General features: G+C 39.4%; 2 protein-coding genes across 3 annotated transcripts in view; both read left to right on the top strand.

Moving 5' to 3' along the window:
* The window catches only part of LOC135477519 (polypeptide N-acetylgalactosaminyltransferase 5-like), a 94332-nt gene extending 82947 nt beyond the window's left edge, over positions 1 to 11385 (top strand). For both annotated transcript variants that reach the window (XM_064757654.1, XM_064757653.1), the window contains exons 8-13: positions 5033 to 5150; positions 5973 to 6158; positions 7605 to 7733; positions 8557 to 8661; positions 9619 to 9747; positions 10419 to 11385. In XM_064757654.1, the coding sequence (XP_064613724.1) occupies positions 5033 to 5150; positions 5973 to 6158; positions 7605 to 7733; positions 8557 to 8661; positions 9619 to 9747; positions 10419 to 10544 (793 nt within the window). In that variant the 3' untranslated portion in view covers positions 10545 to 11385. The remainder of the gene's footprint in view (positions 1 to 5032; positions 5151 to 5972; positions 6159 to 7604; positions 7734 to 8556; positions 8662 to 9618; positions 9748 to 10418) is intronic.
* Positions 11386 to 19139: 7754 nt separating this feature from the next.
* LOC135477601 (sodium/potassium/calcium exchanger 4-like) overlaps positions 19140 to 25321 on the top strand; it is a 31272-nt gene continuing 25090 nt past the window's right edge. The window contains exon 1 of the mRNA XM_064757766.1: positions 19140 to 19262. The gene's annotated coding sequence lies outside the window, so the exon portion shown is untranslated. The remainder of the gene's footprint in view (positions 19263 to 25321) is intronic.

Here is a 25321-nt window from a genome sequence, read left to right as displayed (position 1 = left end):
TGTAGGGCATATATACACCGCATAACACCAATCAGGTACTTGTGAATAAGCAAATGGTGAATCACAGAAGTGCAGTAAAATGTGCAGGGGTTTTTCCAGCTGCAGTTCTCTCCCTTGACTGTTGTCGCTTGTGAAGGTCTCTAGTTTCCACTCTGTATTGTTTCATACGAAAACCTCCTTTAGTAGAAGCTTTGCTGTTGTCATGGTCACTGTTGTCGTTGTTGTATCATACATCCTGTCCTGTACTTTATAGATGTGGCCATCTTGGTGTGAGCACTTAGGTAGCATGATCAGTATACATGTATCTTACCGCAAACTTATATTATAATTATAGCATGATTTAATGACATTACTAACTGTACTAATACTGTCTTCCAAAGTAAACATGCACAGTTCTGTCCTTGAACTGTGGGTGAGCCACAACAAGTAACACCCATGCCCCATTGTCTTGAGAGTGAGTGAGTGATTGGGGTTTAGTGTCGTACTTGCATTGACTTGAGAAGTTGTAAACATGTGTGCATGTGGTTAAGAATGTTTTTATATTCTCATATTGAGATATACTGAATACATACATGTAATGCTTTATGTACTCGGTGCATAAATGAACATGTCTGCCAAAAAAAGACACTTCTAAGATTTATTGTAGCACACAGTGCTTATATGCGGTGTATGTATAAAGCTAGTTTTGATCAGGTCTATACAGTGCTCCAGAAGTATTTGATGGATGTGTGTTTAGTTTAGTTGGCACCCATTATGCACCTTTGTTTGAACGGGTTGATTGTTGTTAAAAGTTTTGTGTCTCGTGTATTGTTGTGGTGAAATGATTCCTGTCTCCTGTCATTCCTTCTGTGAATTTTCCTCCCCGATGGTGGGGATAAAGTTTTGGTTGTGAAATGACTGGGACCCACTGTGAACTTTACCTTTCCATTTGTGGTATCTGTTCGGAGGTTTGAACTCACTGGGACCCTCTGTGATGTTGCTCCTCCATGTTTTGTATATGTATCTGTTTGGAGGTTTGAGTTTTGAACTCGGTGGGACTGTCTAAATCTGTGAACTTAACCCTTCCATTTGTGGTATCTGTTCGGAGGTTTGAACTCACTGGGACCCTCTGTGAAGTTGCTCTTCCATGTTTTGTGTATGTATCTGTTTGGAGGTTTGAGTTTTGAACTCGGTGGGACTCTAAATCTGTGAACTTAACCCTTCCATTTGTGGTATCTACGGAGGTTTGAACTCACTGGGGACCCTCTGTGAACTTCACCTCTTCACCTCTTCACTTGTGGTATATGTATCTGTTTAGAGGGTTGGATTTTGAACTCAGTGGGACCCTCTGTGAAAGTTACCTCTCCATGTGTGATATCTGTTTGGTGGGTTGGATTTTGAACTCAGTGGGATCCTCTGTGAAAGTTACCTCTCCATGTGTGATATCTGTTTGGTGGGTTGGATTTTAAACTCAGTGGGATCCTCTGTGAAAGTTACCTCTCCATGTGTGATATCTGTTTGGTGGGTTGGATTTTGAACTCAGTGGGATCCTCTGTGAAAGTTACCTCTCCATGTGTGATATCTGTTTGGTGGGTTGGATTTTAAACTGAGATGGAACCCTCTGTGAACTTCACCTCTCCATCTGTGTTCCGCGGTTTGGGTTGTGGAATGAGTTTGACCCTACTGGATCATGGGCAGTAATTCACGTGTGGGAAGGTTTGGTTAAATAAAATTCCATTTCCATGGGCAATTTATGGTTAGCTTTAATAGATGTAACCTGTAAAAAAGAAGGAATAGATAGAGCTTCTTGAAAAACTTGCTGCATATTTTCCAGCTTTTTTGCGCATAATTCTGACTGTTTTCCACTCACGGTTGTGGCCGTATTCCACGCATAGTTCTCACTGTTTTTTCACAGACATCCTACTCATTTCCATACATGCTTTTTTGCTGTTTTCCATTCACATTTCTGACTGTTTTCTATACAGTTCTGACTGTTTTCCACACACAGTTTCTGACTGTTTCCCACACACATCCTACTCATTCCCATACATCCTTTTTACTGTTCTCCACTCACATTTCTGACTGTTTTCTATACAGTTCTGACTGTTTTCCACACACAGTTTCTGACTGTTTCCCACACACATCCTACTCATTTCCATACATCCTTTTTACTGTTCTCCACTCACATTTCTGACTGTTTTCTATACAGTTCTGACTGTTTTCCACACACAGTTTCTGACTGTTTCCCACACACATCCTACTCATTTCCATACATCCTTTTTACTGTTCTCCACTCACATTTCTGACTGTTTTCTATACAGTTCTGACTGTTTTCCACACACAGTTTCTGACTGTTTCCCACACACATCCTACTCATTTCCATACATCCTTTTTACTGTTCTCCACTCACATTTCTGACTGTTTTCTATACAGTTCTGACTGTTTTCCACATACAGTTCTGATCGTTTTCCACATATAGTTCTTGCTGTTCTCCACTCACATTTCTGACTGTTTTCTATACAGTTCTGACTGTTTCTACATACAACTCTGTTTTCCACACACAGTTTCTGACTGTTTGCCACACACATCCTACTCATTTCCATACATGCTTTTTACTGTTCTCCACTCACATTTCTGACTGTTTTCTATACAGTTCTGACTGTTTCTACATACAACTCTGTTTTCCACACGCAGTTTCTGACTGTTTCCCACACACATCCTACTCATTTCCATACATGCTTTTTACTGTTCTCCACTGACATTTCTGACTGTTTTCTATACAGTTCTGACTGTTTTCCACATATAGTTCTTGTTGTTGTCCTCATACAGTTCTGACTGTTTTCCACATACAGCTCTGACTATTTTTGCCACTCACGTCCTACTCTTCTCACTGTTATTCACACACACATTTCTCACTGTTTTCCACATACAGTTCTGATTGTGTTTCACACACAGTTCTCACTGTTCCAGACATAGTTCTGGTCATTTCCCACACTCACAGTTCAGACTGTTTTCCACACACATTTCTCACCATTCTCCACACACAGTTCAGACTGTACTCCACTCACAGTTCAGACTGTACTCCACTCACAGTTCAGACTGTTTTCCACACACAGTTCTGATTGTTTTCCACATATAGTTCTTGCTGTTTTCCACATACAGTTCTGATTGTTTTCCACATATAGTTCTTGCTGTTTTCCACACACAGTTCTGACTGTACCCCACACACATTCTACTCATTTCCATACATGCTTCTTGCTGTTCTCCATTCACATTTCTGACTGTTTTCTATACACTTCTGACTGTTTTCCACATACAGTTCTGATTGTTTTCCACATATAGTTCTTGCTGTTTTCCACATAAAGTTCTGATTGTTTTCCACATATAGTTCTTGCTGTTTTCCACAAACAGTTCTGACTGTATTCCACACACATCCTATTCATTTCCATACATGCTTTTTACTGTTCTCCAATCACATTTCTGACTATTTTCTTTGCATTTCTGACTGTTTTCCGCATACAGTTCTGACTGTTTTCTATACAGTTCTGACTGTTTTTATACAGTTCTGACTGTTTTCCACATATAGTTCTTGTTGTTGTCCTCATACAGTTCTGACTGTTTTCCACATACAGCTCTGACTATTTTTGCCACTCACGTCCTACTCTTCTCACTGTTATTCACACACACATTTCTCACTGTTTTCCACATACAGTTCTGATTGTGTTTCACACACAGTTCTCACTGTTCCAGACATAGTTCTTGTCATTTTCCACACTCACAGTTCAGACAGTTTTCCACAAACATTTCTCACCATTCTCCACACACAGTTCTGGCTGTTTTCCACTCACAGTCCAGGCTGTACTCCACTTGCAGTTCAGACTGTTTTCCACACACATTTCTCACTGTTCTTCACACACAGCCCAGACTGTACTCCACACACAGTTCAGACTGTTTTCCACTCACAGTTCAGACTGTTTTCCACACACATTTCTCACCGTTTTCCACACACAGTTCTGGCTGTTTTCCACTCACAGTCCAGACTGTACTCCACACACAGTTCTGGCTGTTTTCCACTCACAGTCCAGACTGTACTCCACACACAGTTCAGACTGTTTTCCACACACAGTTCTGGCTGTTTTCCACTCACAGCTGAGACTGTTTTCCACTTACATTTCTCACCGTTCTGCACACACAGATCTGGCTGTTTTCCACTCACAGCTGAGACTGTTTTCCACTTACATTTCTCACTGTTCTGCACACACAGATCTGGCTGTTTTCCACTCACAGCTGAGACTGTTTTCCACTGACATTTCTCACCGTTCTGCACACACAGATCTGGCTGTTTTCCACTCACAGTCCAGACTGTACTCCACACACAGTTCTGGCTGTTTTCCACTCACAGTCCAGACTGTACTCCACACACAGTTCTGGCTGTTTTCCACTCACAGTCCAGACTGTACTCCACACACAGTTCAGACTGTTTTCCACACACATTTCTCACCTTTCTCCACACACAGTTCTGGCTGTTTTCCACTCACAGCTGAGACTGTTTTCCACTGACATTTCTCACCGTTCTGCACACACAGATCTGGCTGTTTTCCACTCACAGTTCAGACTGTACTCCACACACAGTTCAGGCTGTTTTCCACTCACAGTTCAGACTGTACTCCACACATAGTCCCACATGCATCTAACATGTCACTTACTTTTGTATGAATACCACCATTTTGTTTATGTTTTAAGAAAAAAATAATTCATACTTGTTTGTTGAACGCCAATTTTCAAACCAAATTTCCTGCAAATTATGAATTAAACACTTGGTTCCCAGTGTTTTCTCCATTAAATGTAATTACATGTAAAGTGGTTTATAACTTAAATTTAAATGAAGTGCATATACATTTGGAAGCTTCCTCCATAGACTCTGTACCTTTTCTAACATTTATATGTCGAATCAATGAAATATTACAATGAAATTCAAAAATGAAAGAAAAACATTTTCATTGAAGCTATTGGAATACAGAACTGACTTGAGATTTTGGTGGCTGGTTTACAGATCTCCAACCATGGCAGGTGGGCTCTTTTCCATCAGTAGGGAATACTTCACCTATCTGGGAACCTACGACCCAGGGATGGACATCTGGGGTGGGGAAAACCTTGAGCTTTCCTTCAGGGTAAGTAAATCTGCCTTTCCCGGTGTTATATGTGGTATTCTCAGTTTAGGTGCCAAAGCATTATTCCCAATTCTTGTGGATTGCAAAAAGAAAAAATAGTGCGTGTCTTTGAGTATTTTAATCAGTTATGTTTCCACTGCATTTAAAGTGAAATATCTCCTCCCTGTCTTGACAAGTTGATAGCCAAATAAAGCTAGTTGATTCATTTCATAGTGACCTCTGTATAAAACTGAGCAAAAATTTTGGGTACCCCCAAATATAGATTGAAGATGACAACGCATTGTGTGCCCAAATTAATGTACTGTGGATATGAAGGAAGAATTTCTCCAGTACAACAATAAATAAATAAATAGATGGTGTGCTACATGTTTGTCTGGTACACTTAGACTGCAGTTTCAGAAAGGAAGCATGATGGATCTCTCCTTTCATCAAGGAGATAAAAACATAATAATGTTAAAAGTGATGCTGAACTCCAAAGAAAACTAACAGCTACAGGTGTTTACCTGAATTTTGACCACGTTTATTACTTGACCTTTGACCTTATTTGTTGCCCAGACCTTTGACCGTGTTTGTTTTCCTGACTTTTAGCAGTGTTTGTTCGCATGGCCTTTGACCATGGTTGTTCCCCTGACCTTTGACAGTGTTTGTTTTCCTGACCGTTGACCTTGTTTGTTCCCCTGACCTTTGACCGTGTTTGTACCCTTGACCTTGTTGTTTCTCCCTGTCCTTGTTTGGTCCCTCACCGTCCTTGTTTGTTCCCCTACGGTCCTGTGACCTTCCCTGTTTTCTGACCTTTGACCTTTGACCTTGTCTGTTCCCTAGGTATGGATGTGTGGAGGCACACTGGAGATCATCCCCTGCTCACATGTAGGTCACATCTTCAGGAAGCGCTCACCATACAAGTGGAAGTCTGGCGTCAACGTTGTCAAGAAAAACTCCATTCGATTGGCTGAGGTCTGGATGGATGACTTCAAAAAGTACTACTACGAAAGATTCAACTACGATTTGGTGAGTACTTGAGAAAGAAGAAAAAGTGGCATGAAAACAAGAAGGCATTACAGAGTGTAGAGCTCTGTAGAATTTAAAGGCCTGTTCATGTAAACCAAGAGAATGCAGAAAGTTAACAGTACAAGAAATATGACGTGAAAAAGTTTTGTGAAAGTGGCGCTTGGCCAGTACACATACATGTGGCTGTTCACCACTGTGTTTGGATCTAGTTGTGACTGACTATAAAGGCGCTTGACATAGCATCCGTGACACAGCATAAGTGACATAGCATTTGTGGCACAGCATCCGTGACACAACATCTGCAGAGAACAGCTCATGGCACAGCATCCGTGACATGGCATCCATGGCACAGCATCCATGACATAGCATTTGTGACACAGCATCCATGACACAGCATCTGCGGAGAACAGCTCATGACACAGCATCTGTGGCACAGCATCCATGACACAGCATCCGCAGAGAGCAGCTTGTGGCAGAGTGGTTAAGTTGCTTGTCCTGGATTCAGCTCCATTCTGTGATAGGAAATGTTCAGAATTATCCTGGTTTCATTGATCCCAGGAGTCTGTCAGTGACAATATATAATTGATCGTGATTGAGGATTCTTATGATGGACTAAGCTTCCACAAAGACTGGTCCCTAATTTCTATTGTTTTAATGTTTCTGTATGTTAACTATGATGACAACACAGCATTTTGAGTAATTCTGGACCAGTGACTTGTAAGAAATTGCAGTTAACATCACTGCCTTTTTGTGAACTATAAATTCTGTTTAAGCCATGGTGCTAGGGCAGTACGAGGCTGTATTTCACTGGTTACCTGTGACTATTTGCCGATTGTCACAATGCCATTGCTGTTCTCTGGAGACCATTTCCCTTCCATAGGTATGACATTTGTCACACATACATGTAGGAGGGCTTGTAAGTATTGCCAGTAGCACTCCAACATAATTGTATTGACCTCAGACATTCATTTCCCAGTTCATTAGTATAACCTTACAGTAACGACAGAACGAGGTAACAGTAGAAAGTTCAGCTACAAGGTTTTTGACATAACAATGGGTCAAGGCCCTGCTTCATTATAGTGCCACCTACAGGATTATAAAATATCCCACCTCCCTATTACCAAAGGTTGGTGGTTTTCTTTGAGCGGTCAGGTTTCCTCTACCCAAAAAGTTGGTCATCAGCCTGTATGAATGTTAAATTCTTAATTGAGCATGGCATTAGAAAACAATCAAATAAACATAATAATACAAGGTCTTATAATATCTTACAGGCTTATCTCAATTTCTTCCACTCAGCCAAAAGCCTTTTCACCATAATATCGGCTACGCTGTAAATGTTCTCATGTTCAGAAGTCACATGCAAAACACCACTGAATCAAGACACGGTGAATATTTCAGTAAGTGTACATGCAGTGTTTTTTGTTTTTTTTTTTCTGGTCCCAACAGGGTGACTACGGAGATGTGTCTGAGAGGAAAGCTTTAAGAGAGAGACTGAAGTGTCACAGTTTTGACTGGTTTGTGAAGAACATCTACCCAGATTTGTTTATACCCGGGGAGTCTATAGCATCCGGAGAGGTGAGTCCATGGGCACTGGGAAGTTATTACAACATTCCCTTTGCCAAAATACCTTTATTAACAGCTATTTTCAAATGTAGCCAAAGTCAGATAGGTATGTGTGTTAATTTTGACAATTTCAGCTCGAATACTATTAAAATGTTTGTCGTTTTAATCCAGGAAAACAAAATTGATGTATACTATACATGTACATCAAAATTTTCATCAATCTCTGAAGAAGTGAAAATTTTGAGGGTGTTTCATTTTTTGGAAAAAAATAAGGTTTTTTGCATGAAATCCACCTGTTTTGTCCATTTTTTCCCATGAATGAAAATGTTGTTTATATGAAATAGTTCTAAAATTGGTTTTAAAAGCATGTACTAGTACTTTCTTTCTTCTAAATTTTGGGACACCTGGTCTGCTCTTTTTAGCCAACATCCCTGTATATGTAGCAGGAATATTTGGTTTCTTCTTTTTCACATAGTTAGTCAATCAACAACATACTCATGTCTTTACTTTTCCAAAAAAGCTGGGAAATAAATATAATATTCTGCTTTCAGCACTGCTAATATCTGTGCCAAAAATTAGAAGAATTAGGTTGCATACTTGTGTAATGGAATTGTCTCAGTTTTACATTCCTGGCCATGCACTTGCATTGAAAACCATTATTTGTAAAACTTTGGCAACACAGTTTATAGTTATTTTTCTGTTTTTATATTTGTAGCTAATGTAAAGAAAAAAACCTTTGGTCGCAGTACATGTTGAAAGATCTGTGCATCAAGGCTGTCAGCATTGTTGGGAAAGTGTTTCAAAATAGATTTGTTTGGGCTTTTTTTCTTCGTAGATAAGAAGCAAGGCAAAACCTATGTGTGTGGACAGTGCCGTTGACTCTCATAATATGAACAAACCAGTAAAGATGTGGCCATGTCATAACCAAGGTGGCAATCAGGTAACTACCCTGAGCAACTTTCTCATAATGTCTACATACGTGTACATCAGTGAAGACGTAACCATGTCATAACCATTGTGCCAATCAGTTACTGTAACTACACAGAGGAGCCTTCCCATAATGTGTACACAGTCAGTGCTTGAATGGCTGCAGCCTGAAGATTTGTCCGGTACCTGGACAGAGATATGATGCAGATTTACTCCTGGCACTGCGGTTTCCTACACTTACAAACTTGTCTGCCACAGAGTAAGTGAAACATTTCTGAGTAGAGCATCAAGCACTGTTCTGTATTCAGATATCTCATCAAGCACTATTCTGTATACAGATATCTCATCATGCACTATTCTGTATACAGATATCTCATCATGCACTATTCTGTATACAGATATCTCATCAAGCACTATTCTGTATACAGATATCTCATCAAGCACTATTCTGTATACAGATATCTCATCATGCACTATTCTGTATTCAGATATCTCATCAAGCACTGTTCTGTATTCAGATATCTCATCAAGCACTGTTCTGTATACAGATATCTCATCAAGCACTGTTCTGTATTCAGATATCTCATCAAGCACTATTCTGTATACAGATATCTCATCAAGCACTGTTCTGTATTCAGATATCTCATCAAGCACTATTCTGTATACAGATATCTCATCAAGCACTATTCTGTATACAGATATCTCATCATGCACTATTCTGTATTCAGATATCTCATCAAGCACTGTTCTGTATACAGATATCTCATCAAGCACTGTTCTGTATTCAGATATCTCATCAAGCACTGTTCTGTATTCAGATATCTCATCAAGCACTGTTCTGTATACAGATATCTCATCATGCACTATTCCGTATACAGATATCTCATCATGCACTATTCTGTATACAGATATCTCATCAAGCAGATGAATATCCTAGATTGTGCTGATTGTCTTTTCTTCTCTTCAACAGTTCTGGATGTTGAGCAAAAACTCTGAGATCCGTCGTGACGATGGCTGTATTGACTACGCAGGCGGTGACAATGTTCTCATATACCCCTGTCATGGACAGAAAGGCAACCAGGAGTGGCAATACAGAGAGGTCAGTTACCTCCCCTGAATTATACTGACAAGAGAATAGTGCTGTGCAGTTGGGTTTGTTCTGACTCACACATCAGTGTAAATTTATCACTGTTTCATTTGTTCACTTTTTCAATTGTCCAGTTATTCATGTTCTGTTTTGATCTTTATTGTTTGTACGTGTAACAGTAAGTTCCATGCAGTGTTCAAATCCAGCTCTTGGTAGTTTAGCTGTGGCCTAAGTCAGGGAGTTTGTTAGGTACTTGGTGAAGGTTGATGGTTTACTTTGGGAACTCCATTTTTTTCCACCCATAAACCTGACCCTTGTCACATAAGTGAAATATTTAAGAGTATCATGTTCAGCACCAATCAAATTTATTTACTAGTATCTGATTGGTGTTTCACACCGTACTCAAGAATAGTTCATTTATACGAGGACAGTCAGCGTAACAGATTGAGGTAACCGGGCAGAAACACACAACCATCCACAGGCTGCTGGCAGACCTTCCCATGACTGGGAAAGAGGCCAGCATGAGCTGGATTTGAACTCCCAGCGACCACATTGGTGACAGGCTTCACGGCCATTGCCATTATGATAACTCAGCATGATGCAATCAGATAAATAATTCTTTTGTCAATGAAAGTTATCAGTTTAGTTTTGTAATGACATTTATGTTTGTTCTTTTTGTGCAGGACAACACTTTATATCACGTTAACACAAAGAAGTGCATGGAAGTGTCGATAGATGGACAATCTCTGCAGATGAAGCCCTGCACAGGAATTGATCGACAAATCTGGAATTTTGCTCGTAAAACATGAACATGGCCATGGATAGACGGATAAACATATCAACTATGCATCTGCCGAAAAACCAATGACTGTGACCTTGACATATTAAAAAAAAAAGTTCCTCTATTTTCCTACGAATTCCACAAAGGCTGAATTTACCCAAACTGAGTAGATGCGTCGCATCATTTGAAAAAGATAATAATGTTGCTGTATTTACTGTTTATTACAGTTTTTATTTTTCATGTGGGAATCGCAAGAGTTGAGTAAGAGTTTCATGAAGTGTAACAACTCTTCATTCCCAGATTTGCGAATTTTTGTTAACATATTTCATAGACATTTAGGCTTCATGTATGGTGGTGTGTACGAGCCATATTTGCTATGTACATAGTATGGTGGGTCCTGTGGACCGTATTTGCACCGACATTACAACAGTGTCTGAGACTTAATGACATGACCCAGGGATTTTCAGGGGATGGCATGCATGTGAGGGATTTGCTAAAAGCAATGCCTTGAAGACATTAACTGTATTTATTTACATGACCACTGAACGATGCAAAAAAAAAAAAAAAATATCATGGAACTGATATAACCATGCCGATCATAATTTTTCTTCTGCAAAGCATCTGTGGGCTGATTGGGTGAATGACCAGTGATATAATGAGTGTTATTCTCCTGGACCTGCTTGTTGAAACTGCGGGATTCATGTGATGTTCAGAAAAATGCAGAGGTATAGTTTGGGATGACACTGAAGTAGCTTGTACCTCTGAAATTTGACCTTTGATGTATCATGTCAGCACTGCCAGTCTTCAACAGGATCATGAAAAACTTTTTGTTTGTCATCTGTACATGTTCAGGTCAGTTTGACCTGGAGTTTGACTTGGAGTTTGACGAAGCAATATACACATAGCAGTCAGACATGTTTCAAGTGGAATCTTGTGTACGTTTGGATGTGGATTTTGCCTGGAAACACGGTCTATCTGGCCCAAGTTGCACTGGGAGAAAAAAGGATCTAGTTGTCTAGTTATAGACCTTTCCAAATGGTGAACTAAGAAAACATAGACGAATCTTACCCAGAGGGTCATGTGGAAGGCCCACGCATTCGTTACTTACAACTGAAAACCGAATGGAAAGTAACTTGTCATGTGAAAGGGTGTTAGACATGTCATCTGTGTGAGATTTATCCATCTCATAAGGCAAAAGTAACTTGCCCTGATACTGTCTGTCAGACAGCACACATGGAATTGTAGTAGTTAAACGTTACTATTCCTGAGCAGTGACTGTTACCGCTGTATACATGTCAATGCAACCCTGACATCCATAGCCTCTCTCTAATTGATATCCCAGTAGTGGCCTCCCCAAAACCTTGGAATGATTATAGTAATTGAACTATGGAAAGGCAATGGCAGCAGAACTATGGAACAGTTGTGGCAACCAAACTATAGAATGTTAGTGGCAACCAAACTGTGGAATTTTAATGGCAACCAAACTCTGGGATGTTAATGGTAAGTGAACCTTGGAACCTTAATGGCAAGCAGGCTGTGGAATGTTAATGGCAAGCAAAGTGTGGAAATTCAATGGCAACCAAACTCTGGGATGTTAATGGTAAGCAAACCTTGGAACCTTAATGGCAAGCAGGCTGTGGAATGTTAATGGCAACCAAACTGTGGAATGTTAATGGTAACCAAACTCTGGGACGTAAATGGTAAGCAAACTGTGGAATCTTAATGGCAAGCAGGCTGTGGAATGTTAATGGCAACCAAACTGTGGAATGTTAATGGCAACCAAACCATGGAACGTTAATAGTAGCCAAACTGTGGAATGCTGATGGTAAACAAACTTTGGAATCCTATTGGCAAAGAAACTGGGGAATGTTAATGGTAACCAAACTGTGGAATGGTTATGGCAATCAAAATCTGGAATGATTAATTTTGGCAACCAAACAGTTGGAATGTTACAGCAACCAAACTCAGGAATGGTTATGGCAAGCAAACAGTGAAATGGTTAATTTTTGGCAACCATTTCCTGGAATAGCTATGGCAACCATACTGTTAAACGGATATCACAACCAAACTGAGGAATGGCATCCCAAAACTTTTCAAGGTTTATGGCAGACACACTCTGGAATGGATTCTGAAAACAGTGCACTGCTTTTGGTAACATTCGTCTGAAATGTGGAAGCACATGTTTTTAGGTTTGGGTTAGGGCTGTTCTTGCTTTTTTGTCTTTTTTTCCCCCGTCTATTTTTGTTTCCTTTCATTTATCAGGGTTTGAGGTTTCGTATATGATTGTTTTATAACTGTGGATAAGTAATTTATGTACCTGTGCATTTTTTGTGCATACATGTACACTGTAGCTGTACTTGTACTTTGCGATTAGACTTACCCAAATGGATGTTTTATTTTGAACTTGGTCTACGAGAAATCCAATTCTGGTCAGCCACCTGTTTATTATTTTTTGCAATTTTGGGGTTTCGCTGTTTTAAATGTTTTTTTCCGATATATGCTATTTGCTCAGCATATTGGGAGCATGATCATTTTAAACATATTTTATGAAAGGTTTATAGGTCGTTTGTAAATGTGGTTCTGACTGTACTGTAGAAATGCTTCATAATGCTTTTTGTCATCTTCTAAAATCCATGATTTATAACATGCCACACAAAAACTTACTTACGGAAATGATGATAGTCCACTGAGAATATTTAGGAAATGATCCCCCTTGGTGCCTCTAAATGATGAAGAAATTCCACCATGCAATAGTCATTCTACACAGAATAATAATTGGAGAGAACTCCCCTGTTCAGTGGGAATTCCTAGCCCATCCAGGTTGTGTCTCTTTGTAAGCTGTATTCAGTATAGCTTGCCCTGAAAAATGACATATACATTTATTTAACCTTGCGTTAAATACCTTAAACCCTCCAAGAGACCTCAGATATCAGTGGCACCTATGTTATTCTACCGTGAAGTTTGGTTGACAATTGCAATAGAAACCGGAAGGGATGCAGGCGTTTGCGAAACTTTCAACTATAGAAAATATCGGTCCAACAAGGCCTTCTACAATTGCTCATGGGACTTTTGCTTTTTTTTATCTTTACAATATTTGCCAACATTCCATGGGGTTGCTTTCGTCTTACATCACCGTCATTTTGTAAGCTTTAGCTGATAGCACAATATTAGCCGTTAACCCGGCGGTGTAGAGACGATGAATCAGAACGAAGCCTATTATCTTGAAAGATTTTGCAATATCCCTCGGCCAGTTTTGGCGTATGTGTCTAGCAGCCACGGCTTGGGTTTTATTATTTTTTTAACAGATATCACTGATAAGGTCCTGTTTTCATTGGTTTTTTATGTAGGAAGGGATTAAGTTTGTTGTTAAAAATGGGATCGGGTAGTTTATAGAACAGGTTATGTTTTGACAAATTTTATGATGCCATGCAGGTTTTTTTTTTTTTTTGATACTTGCAAGAGATATTTTATTGTTGCGATCGTGGTATTGTGATACATTCGATCTTACTTGAAATCCGATCTAGTAGCCACTCTTTGCTGACTTGTCTGAAACTAGATCGGGAGCAGTACCAGTCTCGCTGAAATCCTATCTAGTGGCGCCTGGTTGTTGCTGACCAGTCTAAAAGTAAATCGGGAGCAGTACCAGTCTCGCTGACATCCGATCTACTAGCGCCTTATTGTTGCTGACCAATCTAAAATTAGATCGGGAGTAAAACCAGTCTCGCTGACATCCGATCTACTAGCGCCTTATTGTTGCTGACCAATCTAAAACTAGATGGGGAGCAGTACCAGTCTTGCTGACATCCGATCTACTAGCGCCTTATTGTTGCTGACCAATCTAAAATTAGATCGGGAGTAAAACCAGTCTCGGTGACATCCGATCTACTAACGCCTTATTGTTGCTGACCAATCTAAAACTAGGTGGGGAGCAGTACCAGTCTTGCTGACATCCGGTCTACTAGCGCCTTATTGTTGCTGACCAATCTAAAATTAGATCGGGAGTAAAACCAGTCTCGCTGACATCCGATCTACTAGCGTCTTATTGTTGCTGACCAATCTAAAACTAGATCGGGAGTAGTACCAGTCTCGTTGAAATCCGATCTACTAGCGCCTTATTGTTTCTGACAAATCTAAAATTAGATCGGTAGTAGAACCAGTCTCGCTGACATCCGATCTACTAGCGCCTTATTGTTGCTGACCAGTCTAAAACTAGATGGGGAGCAGTACCAGTCTCGCTGACATCCGATCTACCAGCGCCTTATTGTTGCTGACCAGTCTAAAACTAGATCGGGAGCAGTACCAGTCTTGCTGAAATCCGATCTCGTGGCGCCTGGTTGTTGCTGACTAGTCGAAAACTAGATCGGGAGCAGTACCAGTCTTACTGACATCCGGTCTACTAGCGCCCTGTTCTTGCTGACTAGTTTAAAACTAGATCGGTAGTAGAACCAGTCTCATTGAAATCCGATCTCGTGGCGCCTGGTTGTTGCTGACTAGTCTAAAGCTAAATCAGAAATACTAAAGTACCAATCCCGCTGAAGTCAGATCTTCCAGATTTCACCAATCCTATTTTTCAAGGTGTTTCAAGAATCTGAAATGCTAGCACCTGCAAGGACCATTCAGTCTATGTACAAAACATCTGAAGAATAATGGACTCGGTTTGGGGCGACTGTTTATCGGTCTAGTTTGAACATAATGCAATACGATAGATATTTCGCATCGAAAAATCAAGTAATTTCAAGCACTTGTTTTAATATGAATTCTGCTTTCAAAATTTTAAAGGTCTTGAAAACACTTCAACTGAATTCAAGTATTTTTAAGGATCTCAAGGACTAATGGCTACCTAGTTTCTCACTCGAACACTGAACGACGATTCCGACAAAGGTACAAATGTTTGACCTCTCCTACCAGGGAAGGATCATCAAGCATGCCGAGAGCAGGAGTTAACTTAAGACACAGAGTCAGACATGTCAGCAACGACCAGCGGTCACTAGATCTGACTTCACCCAGTTTGTTACTACATGTACTACAGATACAGTTTTAGATAAGTCTTCAAAAACCTGACTTCAGCGGGGTTGGCACTACAGATCTAGTTTTAGATAAGTCTTCAAAGAGCGGCTACTAGATTCGACTTCAGTCTTGAAAGTATGGAAACAAGAAATCAACGGGACACAGACTGGACGATCTTAAGGTGTTACATGTGTCTTCACACCTGGTAAGGGACAAGTCAGTATTACATAGACGCTACTAGATCTGACTTCTGTTAGGTGTGAAGCGTGTACATTTACTGAATGTGAGAGGCACTTGTGAAAAAAAACATAGCGTTAACCGCAGTAAGATCCACGGAATTGGGAAACTTCTGTGATTCTTCATTGTCCATTGTGTGATTGTTACCATCTTTCTTATGCGTATAGGTAAAGCTGCTCGCACTGTGAGCCTTTGTCTGCTTTGCATATCGTCAATAACTGACAACAGTTCATCTTAGAACTGAGATGTGGTTTCCTTGGTAACGCTTGAAAAGACTTGAATTGATGGTATTTTCGTTAAGGTGTTGTACTTATGGGTAGTTTTCTCTTCAAGACAAGACACCCAGGGGCCCTTTTCTACAAGAGATGTGTAACTTTGAGGCAGGTGCAACTTTTACGACAGAGTATCACTACAGAATACACGAGTTACCGTTATTGTAGTAGTTACGCTTGCTCAAATTTGCGCATACTTTCTAGAAGAAGGATCGATTCTACAAAGTCAGTCTGACTTAAGTCAAATTTTAAACTTTGTCACAAATGCTTTTGTGGGGGGGGGGGGGGGGAGTGTATTGGAAGTTAAAATTCTGGCACGTTGGAAATATATTTATACGATAGTCCAAAATGTTAAGCTCTTGGCGCCCGAAAATAATCTCTAAAATCGCCTTCTACATTTTGGGTTACATCAGAGATGGCTTTGTGGAATGGAATCCAGGACCCGGGTTTATTAGATGTATTTAAGACAGAAACGTGTATCATACATACAGATCAACTTGCCGTGTACCAGTGTAGATATATTCATATATTTTATCTTAGATTTTGGTCGCGGTAGGGTTGAATCTGCTTTCCTCTTTTTATGACTTTTGGTGCACGACGGTTGTCAGTTTGCTTCATGTGAAAGACTGGTCAAAGCTTTTCCAGGCACAAATACATAGGATGGTGAACACAGAGTCGTTAATGTGTCTGTAATATATATATATATATATATATATATATATATATATATATATATATATATATATATATATATATATATATATATATATATATATATCTGTATGTGTGTAGGGCTGTACAAAACAATGGTGACACAAAGTGCCTTCGTTGACTATAATAAAATGAGATCCATTTTAAATTGCCTTGTTTGCATTTATCATTGTCAGCATTGATTTTGTGGTATCAGTATTATTGATTGATTCATTCATTAACAACCGAATTACCACATATGAGGAAAGAGGTAGTTTTTGTTCGAATGGTGCATGTAATAGTATCATGCGATTGGATCGACAAATTATCCGAGTGAAGCAAGCTCTATCTCGGATCCTATAATCTGTTTCTTTAAACTTGTCGCGTCCACCTCATACTGGCTTCCTCTCCTGTCGAACATGGGAACGTTTGCATCAACCTGCGGATGGTCGTGGGTTTCTACATAGCTGTGCCCGGTTTCCTCCCACGATAATGCTGGTCGCCGTCGAGTAAGTGAAATATTCTTGAGTATGACTTAAAACACCAAAAAAATAAATCTAACTTCTCGTTTACATTCAGCTAAGTGAAATAAGTCATAATCCTACAAAATTACCCGGTTTTATCCCGGGTCTCACGACTTTAAGACGAACGCTCTAACCGTTAGCGAAGTGGTCCCTTTGACCAACGCGGTTGCGATTTCAATCCAACACCGTTTGCTTCTTCTGCGGCTTTATGTCAGAAGGAGATGGGGCGGTGGACGAGTGTTCTTGGTTCTAAAGTGTTGAGGAGGTGTGTTCATTCTCGATTAGGAAATGTTCCAGATTCACTCTGCTTTCACTGTTCTCGGGCTTTAATGTAGGGTGGCCTGTTTGTGCCATTCGAAACTTTCAACCTTTTCTAATGATTTACCTTGGTTCAAAGAGTTTCTAATGGAAGCTTATTATTAGGAACAAAGAACTTAAAGTGTATGAAAAAGAGTATTAAAAACAGTGAAAAATGTTTTCTCGGCAGTGTAAACGTTTTCTCTGCGGTGAAAAGGTTTTCGTCGCGATGAATAGGTTTTCTCCGCGGTGTAGACCTTTCTCCGCGGTGTAAATCTTTTCCCCCATTGTGGAAAGGTTTTATCCACGGTGTAAGCCTTTTCTACGCGGTGTAAATATTTTCTCCGCGGTATTCTCAACGGTGAAAATATTTTTTTCTTCGGAAAAAAATTACGCGGCGCACGTCTGAGAATGGATAAATGCTTTAAAACCACATTGGTAGGATTTTAACCATATAGAGTGGTGGAATATGTTATAACCTGGAAACGTTTTTTGAAGACCCGTATTACTTTGTATTGATTCACGCTAAGATATATTTTAAAACCGTTATATGATCGCTCAGTCAATTTACTGTTGCTGTACATACTTATACTTTGTCTTTAAATTTTGCGTACAGGAAGGCGACATTCTTTAATTATGCACTCTCAAAAAATTAATCTGTTATTTTTAACATAAGGTCTGTTGTCTGAGTGATGCAGGATGTCTTCTGTTGTTATAACATAATATTCTGCCATATTCAACATAAAATCCTGCTAATCTAATAGAATCTGTATGTTGCAATGTTGCGTTTAATTAATAGATTAATTGTTTGAGTGTATAAGTATAAATATAGTGACAATGAGGGTTACTTGGCAAAATGTTCACGATCGTATATATATATATATATATATATATATATATATATATATATATATATATATATATTTATTATATATATTATATATTTTATATATTATATATTTTATTTTATTTTTAATTCGTAAATGTAGAGAAAGGTGAAATTCTTTAAAGATATATATAACTAGTCGATATTTTGAAAGTTATTGGGCAAATGCTCGTCGAATAACTGCATTTTGCATTCGTATCTGAACTATATTGATTTACTTTTCGGTCGAGGCATATGCCAACAGCAGGCGTTAAGCGACAATCAAATAAGTACATAATTGATAAATAAATAATATAAAGTTTAAAGTAATAATGTTATAAACATCGTTCAAAATTCATGATAAAAGCTTTTAACCTTCAAGCGTTAAACAGCGTTTAAATAAATAAATAATAAGATATAAAGTGTTAATATCTCCCTGAGTTAAATCTGGTACAAAGCTGATTGTACAAACGTTCACTCTCCGAGACAGCAAATCCTGAATAGAACGGTATATAGGCCAATATCCAATGGGGGTCTGCCAGAACTGCACGCTTGTCTGAGTTTCTTAAAGCCTTGGGCCCTGTAGAGCGATATAGGCGCCTATCTTAAAACCTGCCGTTCTGTAAGCCCCAGAGAAAAATGTCTGCCTTATACCACGGTATTCTGAACACCGCACCTGTAATCAGGGGGGTTGGGGGAGGGGGTGAGGAGTCTCGTGATTAAACCCGTGACCAACACAGAGGGTAAAGTCGCACAGGACAAGCTCTTCCCTAGACACATCGCAGACAACAATCTGTGACGGGTGACCAGCACTGGGTACATTTCTCTAGGGCAGTGACCGATGCGACAGCTAGGTAAGTCGTTCTGTTCACAACCCACCCTTATAGTTGGACGCCAAAACTACTGTAATGTTGATGTGTAGGGCCTTCAAGTCTGTAGGTGTGTTTTTATTGGCCACTGTGAATTACCGTATTACTATACTGCTATATTATGGGAGAAAGTCTATCAACAACCGGGGCTACTCACGACTGACACATAAACTCAAAATTTCATACAGGCCTTACATATATTATCCTAGATATTAAATACGCTAGGTCATGTTGTTTGACAGACTGACATCTTAGGTTGTCGTGTGAGGGTACGACGTTTGTCTGTATTCATGTATGACTGTACTACATATGTTCATACAGACGCCCGCAGACGGTCTCAGTAGAATGCTTTCTTCATTGCATTTCCTCAGCATATGTGAATAAAAACTGGTTAAAGCCGACAGGGGGATCACATTTACTTTTTCGGCGTTTTCCTTGAATGTGTTTTTATGACCTTTTTTTTTTAAATCTAAATATTGCCGTCTAAAATCGTAGTTGTGTCTTGTGTACTAACGCAGCTATACTACAGGGCAATTTTATTACCATGCTTCCTGTTTAGCCCATGCTGATTTTACCCAAATTCTCTGGACTGATTGTACAAAATGCCTACAAGGATTACAATCCTTGCTTGGTAAAAAAAAAAGGTTGAATCACTAACGTCAACAGCGCACTGTAGCAAAAGTGTGAATAAAAGATAACATATCATGAAGGATAATGTTCATTATATATATTTATTTACGTATGTATTTTACGTCGTACTCAAGAATAACCGAAAAAACATTAAAAGTGCTATTTGTTGTTGCCTCACTTGGCGCTCAGGTCTAAGAGGTTAGAGCTAGAAAACAGGATTGGTTGGCCCGGTGTCAGTATAATGTGAGGTGTCATGTCTGGTTTCTTCGGCATGATACTTCAGTGACGACGGCACTTGACTTGCGACAGAGAGGCCTTTTGACACACCTAATGACTCCTCGTCGTCATATGACTGAAAAATTATATATGATAAAATATTATAAATATGACTGAAGCATACATACACGCACCCACATACATATATGATATTAGTATACAAGGTATAATACTACATGAGTCTTTTGTCAGCGCACAGCACCAGGTATTAACGTATATCTGGCGTTGTATATTAGGCCTACCTGAAAGAAGACTGCTTATTTCCTCGAGGTCATTTGTGACTGCCATAGTGATAGTATTAGCTACATGGTGATTCTATTAGTTATATGGGGATACTAGTAGTTACATGGTGATACTAGTAGTTACATGGTGATACTATTAGTTACATAGTGATACTATTAGTTACATGGTGATACTAGTGGTTACATGGTGATACTAGTAGTTACGTGGTGATAGTAGTAGTTGCATGGTGATACTAGTAGTTGCATGGTGATACTAGTAGTTACGTGGCGAGGCGTCAGCGGAGGATTATTGACACCATATATTTGCGTATCCTATCACTGAGCCACCATGTAACGAATTTATCCTGCAAAGATCCATCAGTTCCGCGCAGAAGACAGAGATGTCACCATCGTTGAACCTCATCAAAGGGAGATAACCTACCCAGCAGAGACAGTTGACATCGTCTGCAGGAGTCGAGAATATGCCCGTACTCCACGTGACCGTTGTCGTCGAACGAAAAGCGGAGTATTTTGCCTGATGCGTGATAAGAATAAAAAAACAATAACACACGGGTAATAACTGCCAGCCATAAGAAACTTGTATACGTCACACATTTGTATTAAATTGTAATCGCTGTGTGCATATGACCGGCCAAAAGATTAATGTCACTCTATGGCTTTGACAATTCAGTAGTATTGCATTTCTTCACTGTGACACATGTGATTGAAATAAAACGAAGCCAGTTTGAATTTTCACATTTTATTTATTCATTTTTATATTTCTTTATTTGTTTGATGTTTTGAATTTACTTTTATTTTTTTTACTTTTATTTTTTGAATTTTTTGTTTGGATGAACGCCGTACTCATGAATTTCATTATATTTTCCCCATCGCTCAAAGATAAACTGTTTATGAAAGTGTTGTATGGAATGATCGACTGATACAAACTTGACATTCGCGTCTTCTCTCGTTGATGATACCGCCTATGATTGACGAAATCTAGTAAAACTGACCCCTGAACCCGTGAAGGGCATATCGCTTATCGTATATTTAGCTCTTTTGTTGACCACCACCCCACCCCAACCCCTGGTCATGTAATACTAGTTAGTACAAGGTACTTGCAGTGACTATCGGTATCTATCACAGAATTTATATAACAGTACACTGGCGTGCATATGCCGGGTTATGTAGCTGACACACATAACATGTTAAATAAAATGTGATATCTTAAAATGAGTTCCCGAATCTGCCCTCAGATCTATATATGTACATGTAGTATCAAATGGAAGTACACCTCTGTATAGCGGTATTAGAATAAAGTCTTAGGTTGAAACTAGCTGACCGCTTTAACGTATGGAGTAGGCCTTTTGTTGGTGTGAAGGGTTAGACTGAAACTGGCTGACCTATTTAGCGGATGGAGTAAGCCTTTTGTAGATGTGAAGAGTTAAACTGAAACCGACAGATGGATTTAACGTATGGAGTAGGCCTTTGTAGGTGCGAAGAGTTAGACTGGAACTGGCTGACCGATTTAGCGGATGGAGTAAGCCTTTTGTAGATGTGAAGAGTTAGACTGAAACCGACAGATCGATTTAACGTATGGAGTAGGCCTTTTGTGAAGGGGTTAGACGGAACTGGCTGACCGATTTAGCATTTGGAGTAGAGCTTTTTTAGGTGTGAAGGGTTAGGCCGATTTAGCGGATGGAGTAGGCCTTTGTAGGTGTGAAGGATTAGACTGGAAATGGCTGACCGATTTAACGTTTGGAGTAAACCTTTTGTAGATGTGAAGAGTTAGACTGAAACCGACTAACCGATTTAGTGGATGGAGTAGGCCTTTTGCAGGTGTGAAGGGTTAGACTGGAACTGGCTGACCGATTTAGGGTTTGGAGTAGGTCTTTAGCAGGTGTGAAGGGTTGGACTGAAACTGGCTGACCGATTTAGCGTATGGAGTAGGCCTTTTGCAGGTGTGCAGGGTTAGAGTGAAAACGACTGACCGATTTAGGGTTTGGGGTAAGTCTTTGCAGGTGTGAAGGGTTATATTTAAATTGGCTGACAGGTTTAAGATATGGAGTAGGTCTTCGATTATATTGCTTGATATGACGAAAACACCTTTTGAGGAATTCTATTGTAGGTGTGAAGGGTTAGACAGAAACTAGCTGACAGGTTTGAGATATGGAGTAGGCCTACGATTATATTGCTTGATATGACGAAAAACACCTTTTAAGGAATTGTTATGAAATACCACGTCTGTAATTGTTGGGCTCGTTATTTGTGCACTGCTCATGTATTATTCTCTGAGAAGTTGCAAGATCCCAAACAAATATCACTATTGTTTCTTTAGCCATTACGTCGATACAAAGACCTATACCAATTCACACCCGTAAGAAAGGTACTTGTGCACCCATACTTTGTCTTTACATCGACATTGGATGGCAATTTTTAGTATTTAAAGAAATATTGTTTTCATTTTCTGTTAATTGTTGCCGTTAATTGGACAATGGAGTTCAACGACCTTAATCAAGTCTCACCGTCTATCCAGCTGGTCTTTCTTAAATAAACCTGTTTACAGCTGTGTGAACTTTCGTCCAAAATAAAACCTGCTGTTCACGAAGTTTCAACGACCTTCCAGTGCTAACAACATTCTGGGAACACAACCGTCTGTTTACGACAGGTCTAATACGATGCCCAACAACCTTTGTTATCAAGCTGTATTGATGTCCTCTGTTGTCTGTTTGTTCGAACATAGGCATCAGAACGAACGGTTATTAGCAAGGATCTATGTAGGAGGTGTTTAAATAAAGACATTTGGTTTTACTTTTAGAACTTGCTGGCTAATAAAAGACAACTGTAGAAAGTATTGCATAAGACGTAAATATAAATAAACACTGCTAAGATTTGTAATGCACGATCCGACAGAAATACACTGTTGATGTTGTTGTTACTGACCTCTGTTAGTTTGCACACGTCTTCTATAAGGTATAAGTCTTTTCTGTACAGAAATACCTGTTAAAAGTTTGCGATCAACCGATCAAATATGAATCTGCTCTTGATATGCAAAAAGAGTATTGTTCGGGGTTACCTATAAAGTGGAACGCGTGAAATTGTCATCTCTATGTATTAATGGGTTTATATATTCCCCTTCGCTCGAAACCTGTATGGAATTGCATAACCAGTATGTCCATTACAACGCCTTTGTAATAGGTTGGTTTCAAAACATCGTAATCATTCTCCGCTGCGAGACCGCAATGGTTGGTGACTATATTTTTCTCAAAAGGACGTATTATAGATGAGAGCAAATCAGTCTAGAATTCCTGGACCGATTGCTTGTGAGCGAATTGCATCCCTCGTTGTTTATTTAATGTCATTACATAGTGTCTTACAATTGTACCAATTGTACATATACCATGTAAATTTCTAGATGCAGATTATTTTAGGTTTGTGTAAGTCTTTCATCATGGTACTAAGTACGCTCCTTCCGCTGCCATTTTATTAATAAGGTAAAAGGTGTTTGGGGGGGAGGGGTATTTGGCTCTTTTTTTTATATCTGTACAAAAATAGATTCAGCTTGTTAACCAACTGATATGGAATCTCCAGAAAAATATATAGATAATAATATCAATATAGCCCGGTATACGACCGGAAGATATTGTGCTTTAGGACATACTCGCTTTGACATTCAGGACTGAGGGGTTAGTGTAAGAAAACAAGGCTGGCTAGCCTAATATCACTATAATGTGAATTCAAAATATGGCGACCTTTGGTTCGACCTGTTCGGTTCAAAACTTTAAACACCGGTTAGATTACTGTTCAAAGATGGTTTACCAATGCTGGCTGTGGCCGGCTCCGGGAATCCGTACATACCAAACGTAAGGTATATGGTTTCTGGCTGTAATTTTTAATAAAATTGTCAGTGCGGTGATCTATACGACCGACGTTGTGCGCTACGTAGTGTCCAGCTATAGCTGAGCTACACAACGTTCTGTGTAAAAAGGGCGCAAATGCGATTTTATAGGATACTGTTTCATTTTGTGGAGAATACAATCAGAGCACAGAATATAGTTTCCCCGAATAATTAATCTTCAGTCGAAGGGAGGTTATGGAGTAGACGATATTGAAGAAATTCGATGTGAAATTAAGCGTGAAAACGTCTAGTCTAATGGTTAATGCTTAACATGGAGGGAACGATGACACACGTATAGACGAATCTGTGTGGCGATGGAAAAGCTTATATGTGGACGCAGTTGTTAACCCAACCACGTACGAGCAGGTCGATGTATGCGTGGTTTTCTCTGCCCACAAGCCTGAGGGCCGTTGTATAAAAGAAAAAAATATCTTGACTACAACAATTAAATAAAATAAATCAACCCTAGCCCCAAGGATTACAAGGTGCTTGGAAGCGGTGTAGCGGTGCCAGAGGTCTGTCCTTGGTGGATATTAATTTCAACAATAAACTGTGGCGTAGGTTGAAAATATCGCACGTCATCGTACATGTGTGTAATAGCAACTGAATAGCGCTCTTTGTTATATATATATATATATATAGTCTGTCTGTCATTTGATTTCCTCTACATCCTTTCATCCAACTGGCTTCGCATTGTCGGATGTGTCTAGTATTGAAGAAATTACGTATTACATATACAAATTAGGCTATAGCGACATCACGGATGTATACATGTATACTGTGCTTGTACGTGGAATAAATGCCTTGCAGAGCAGAGCAGTGCCATTTCTCACCGTGGAGGCAGATACGAATTATTTTCAACGGGCATTGCAGTGAACTGGCTCTCCTCCTATTGAATTACACAACAGATTGTATTTAGAGATTTATGTGGTAAGTTGCACCTACAAAACGCTTCACCTGTAGCATGATTGAGTATAGTATTTAATGAGAGCAACACAAATATCCTCTGTTATTTTTGT

This window comes from Liolophura sinensis, chromosome 11 (genome assembly GCF_032854445.1).
Source record: "Liolophura sinensis isolate JHLJ2023 chromosome 11, CUHK_Ljap_v2, whole genome shotgun sequence".
Classification (NCBI taxonomy): Eukaryota; Metazoa; Mollusca; class Polyplacophora; order Chitonida; family Chitonidae; genus Liolophura; species Liolophura sinensis.
This window is presented reverse-complemented; position numbering and strand designations above follow the sequence as displayed.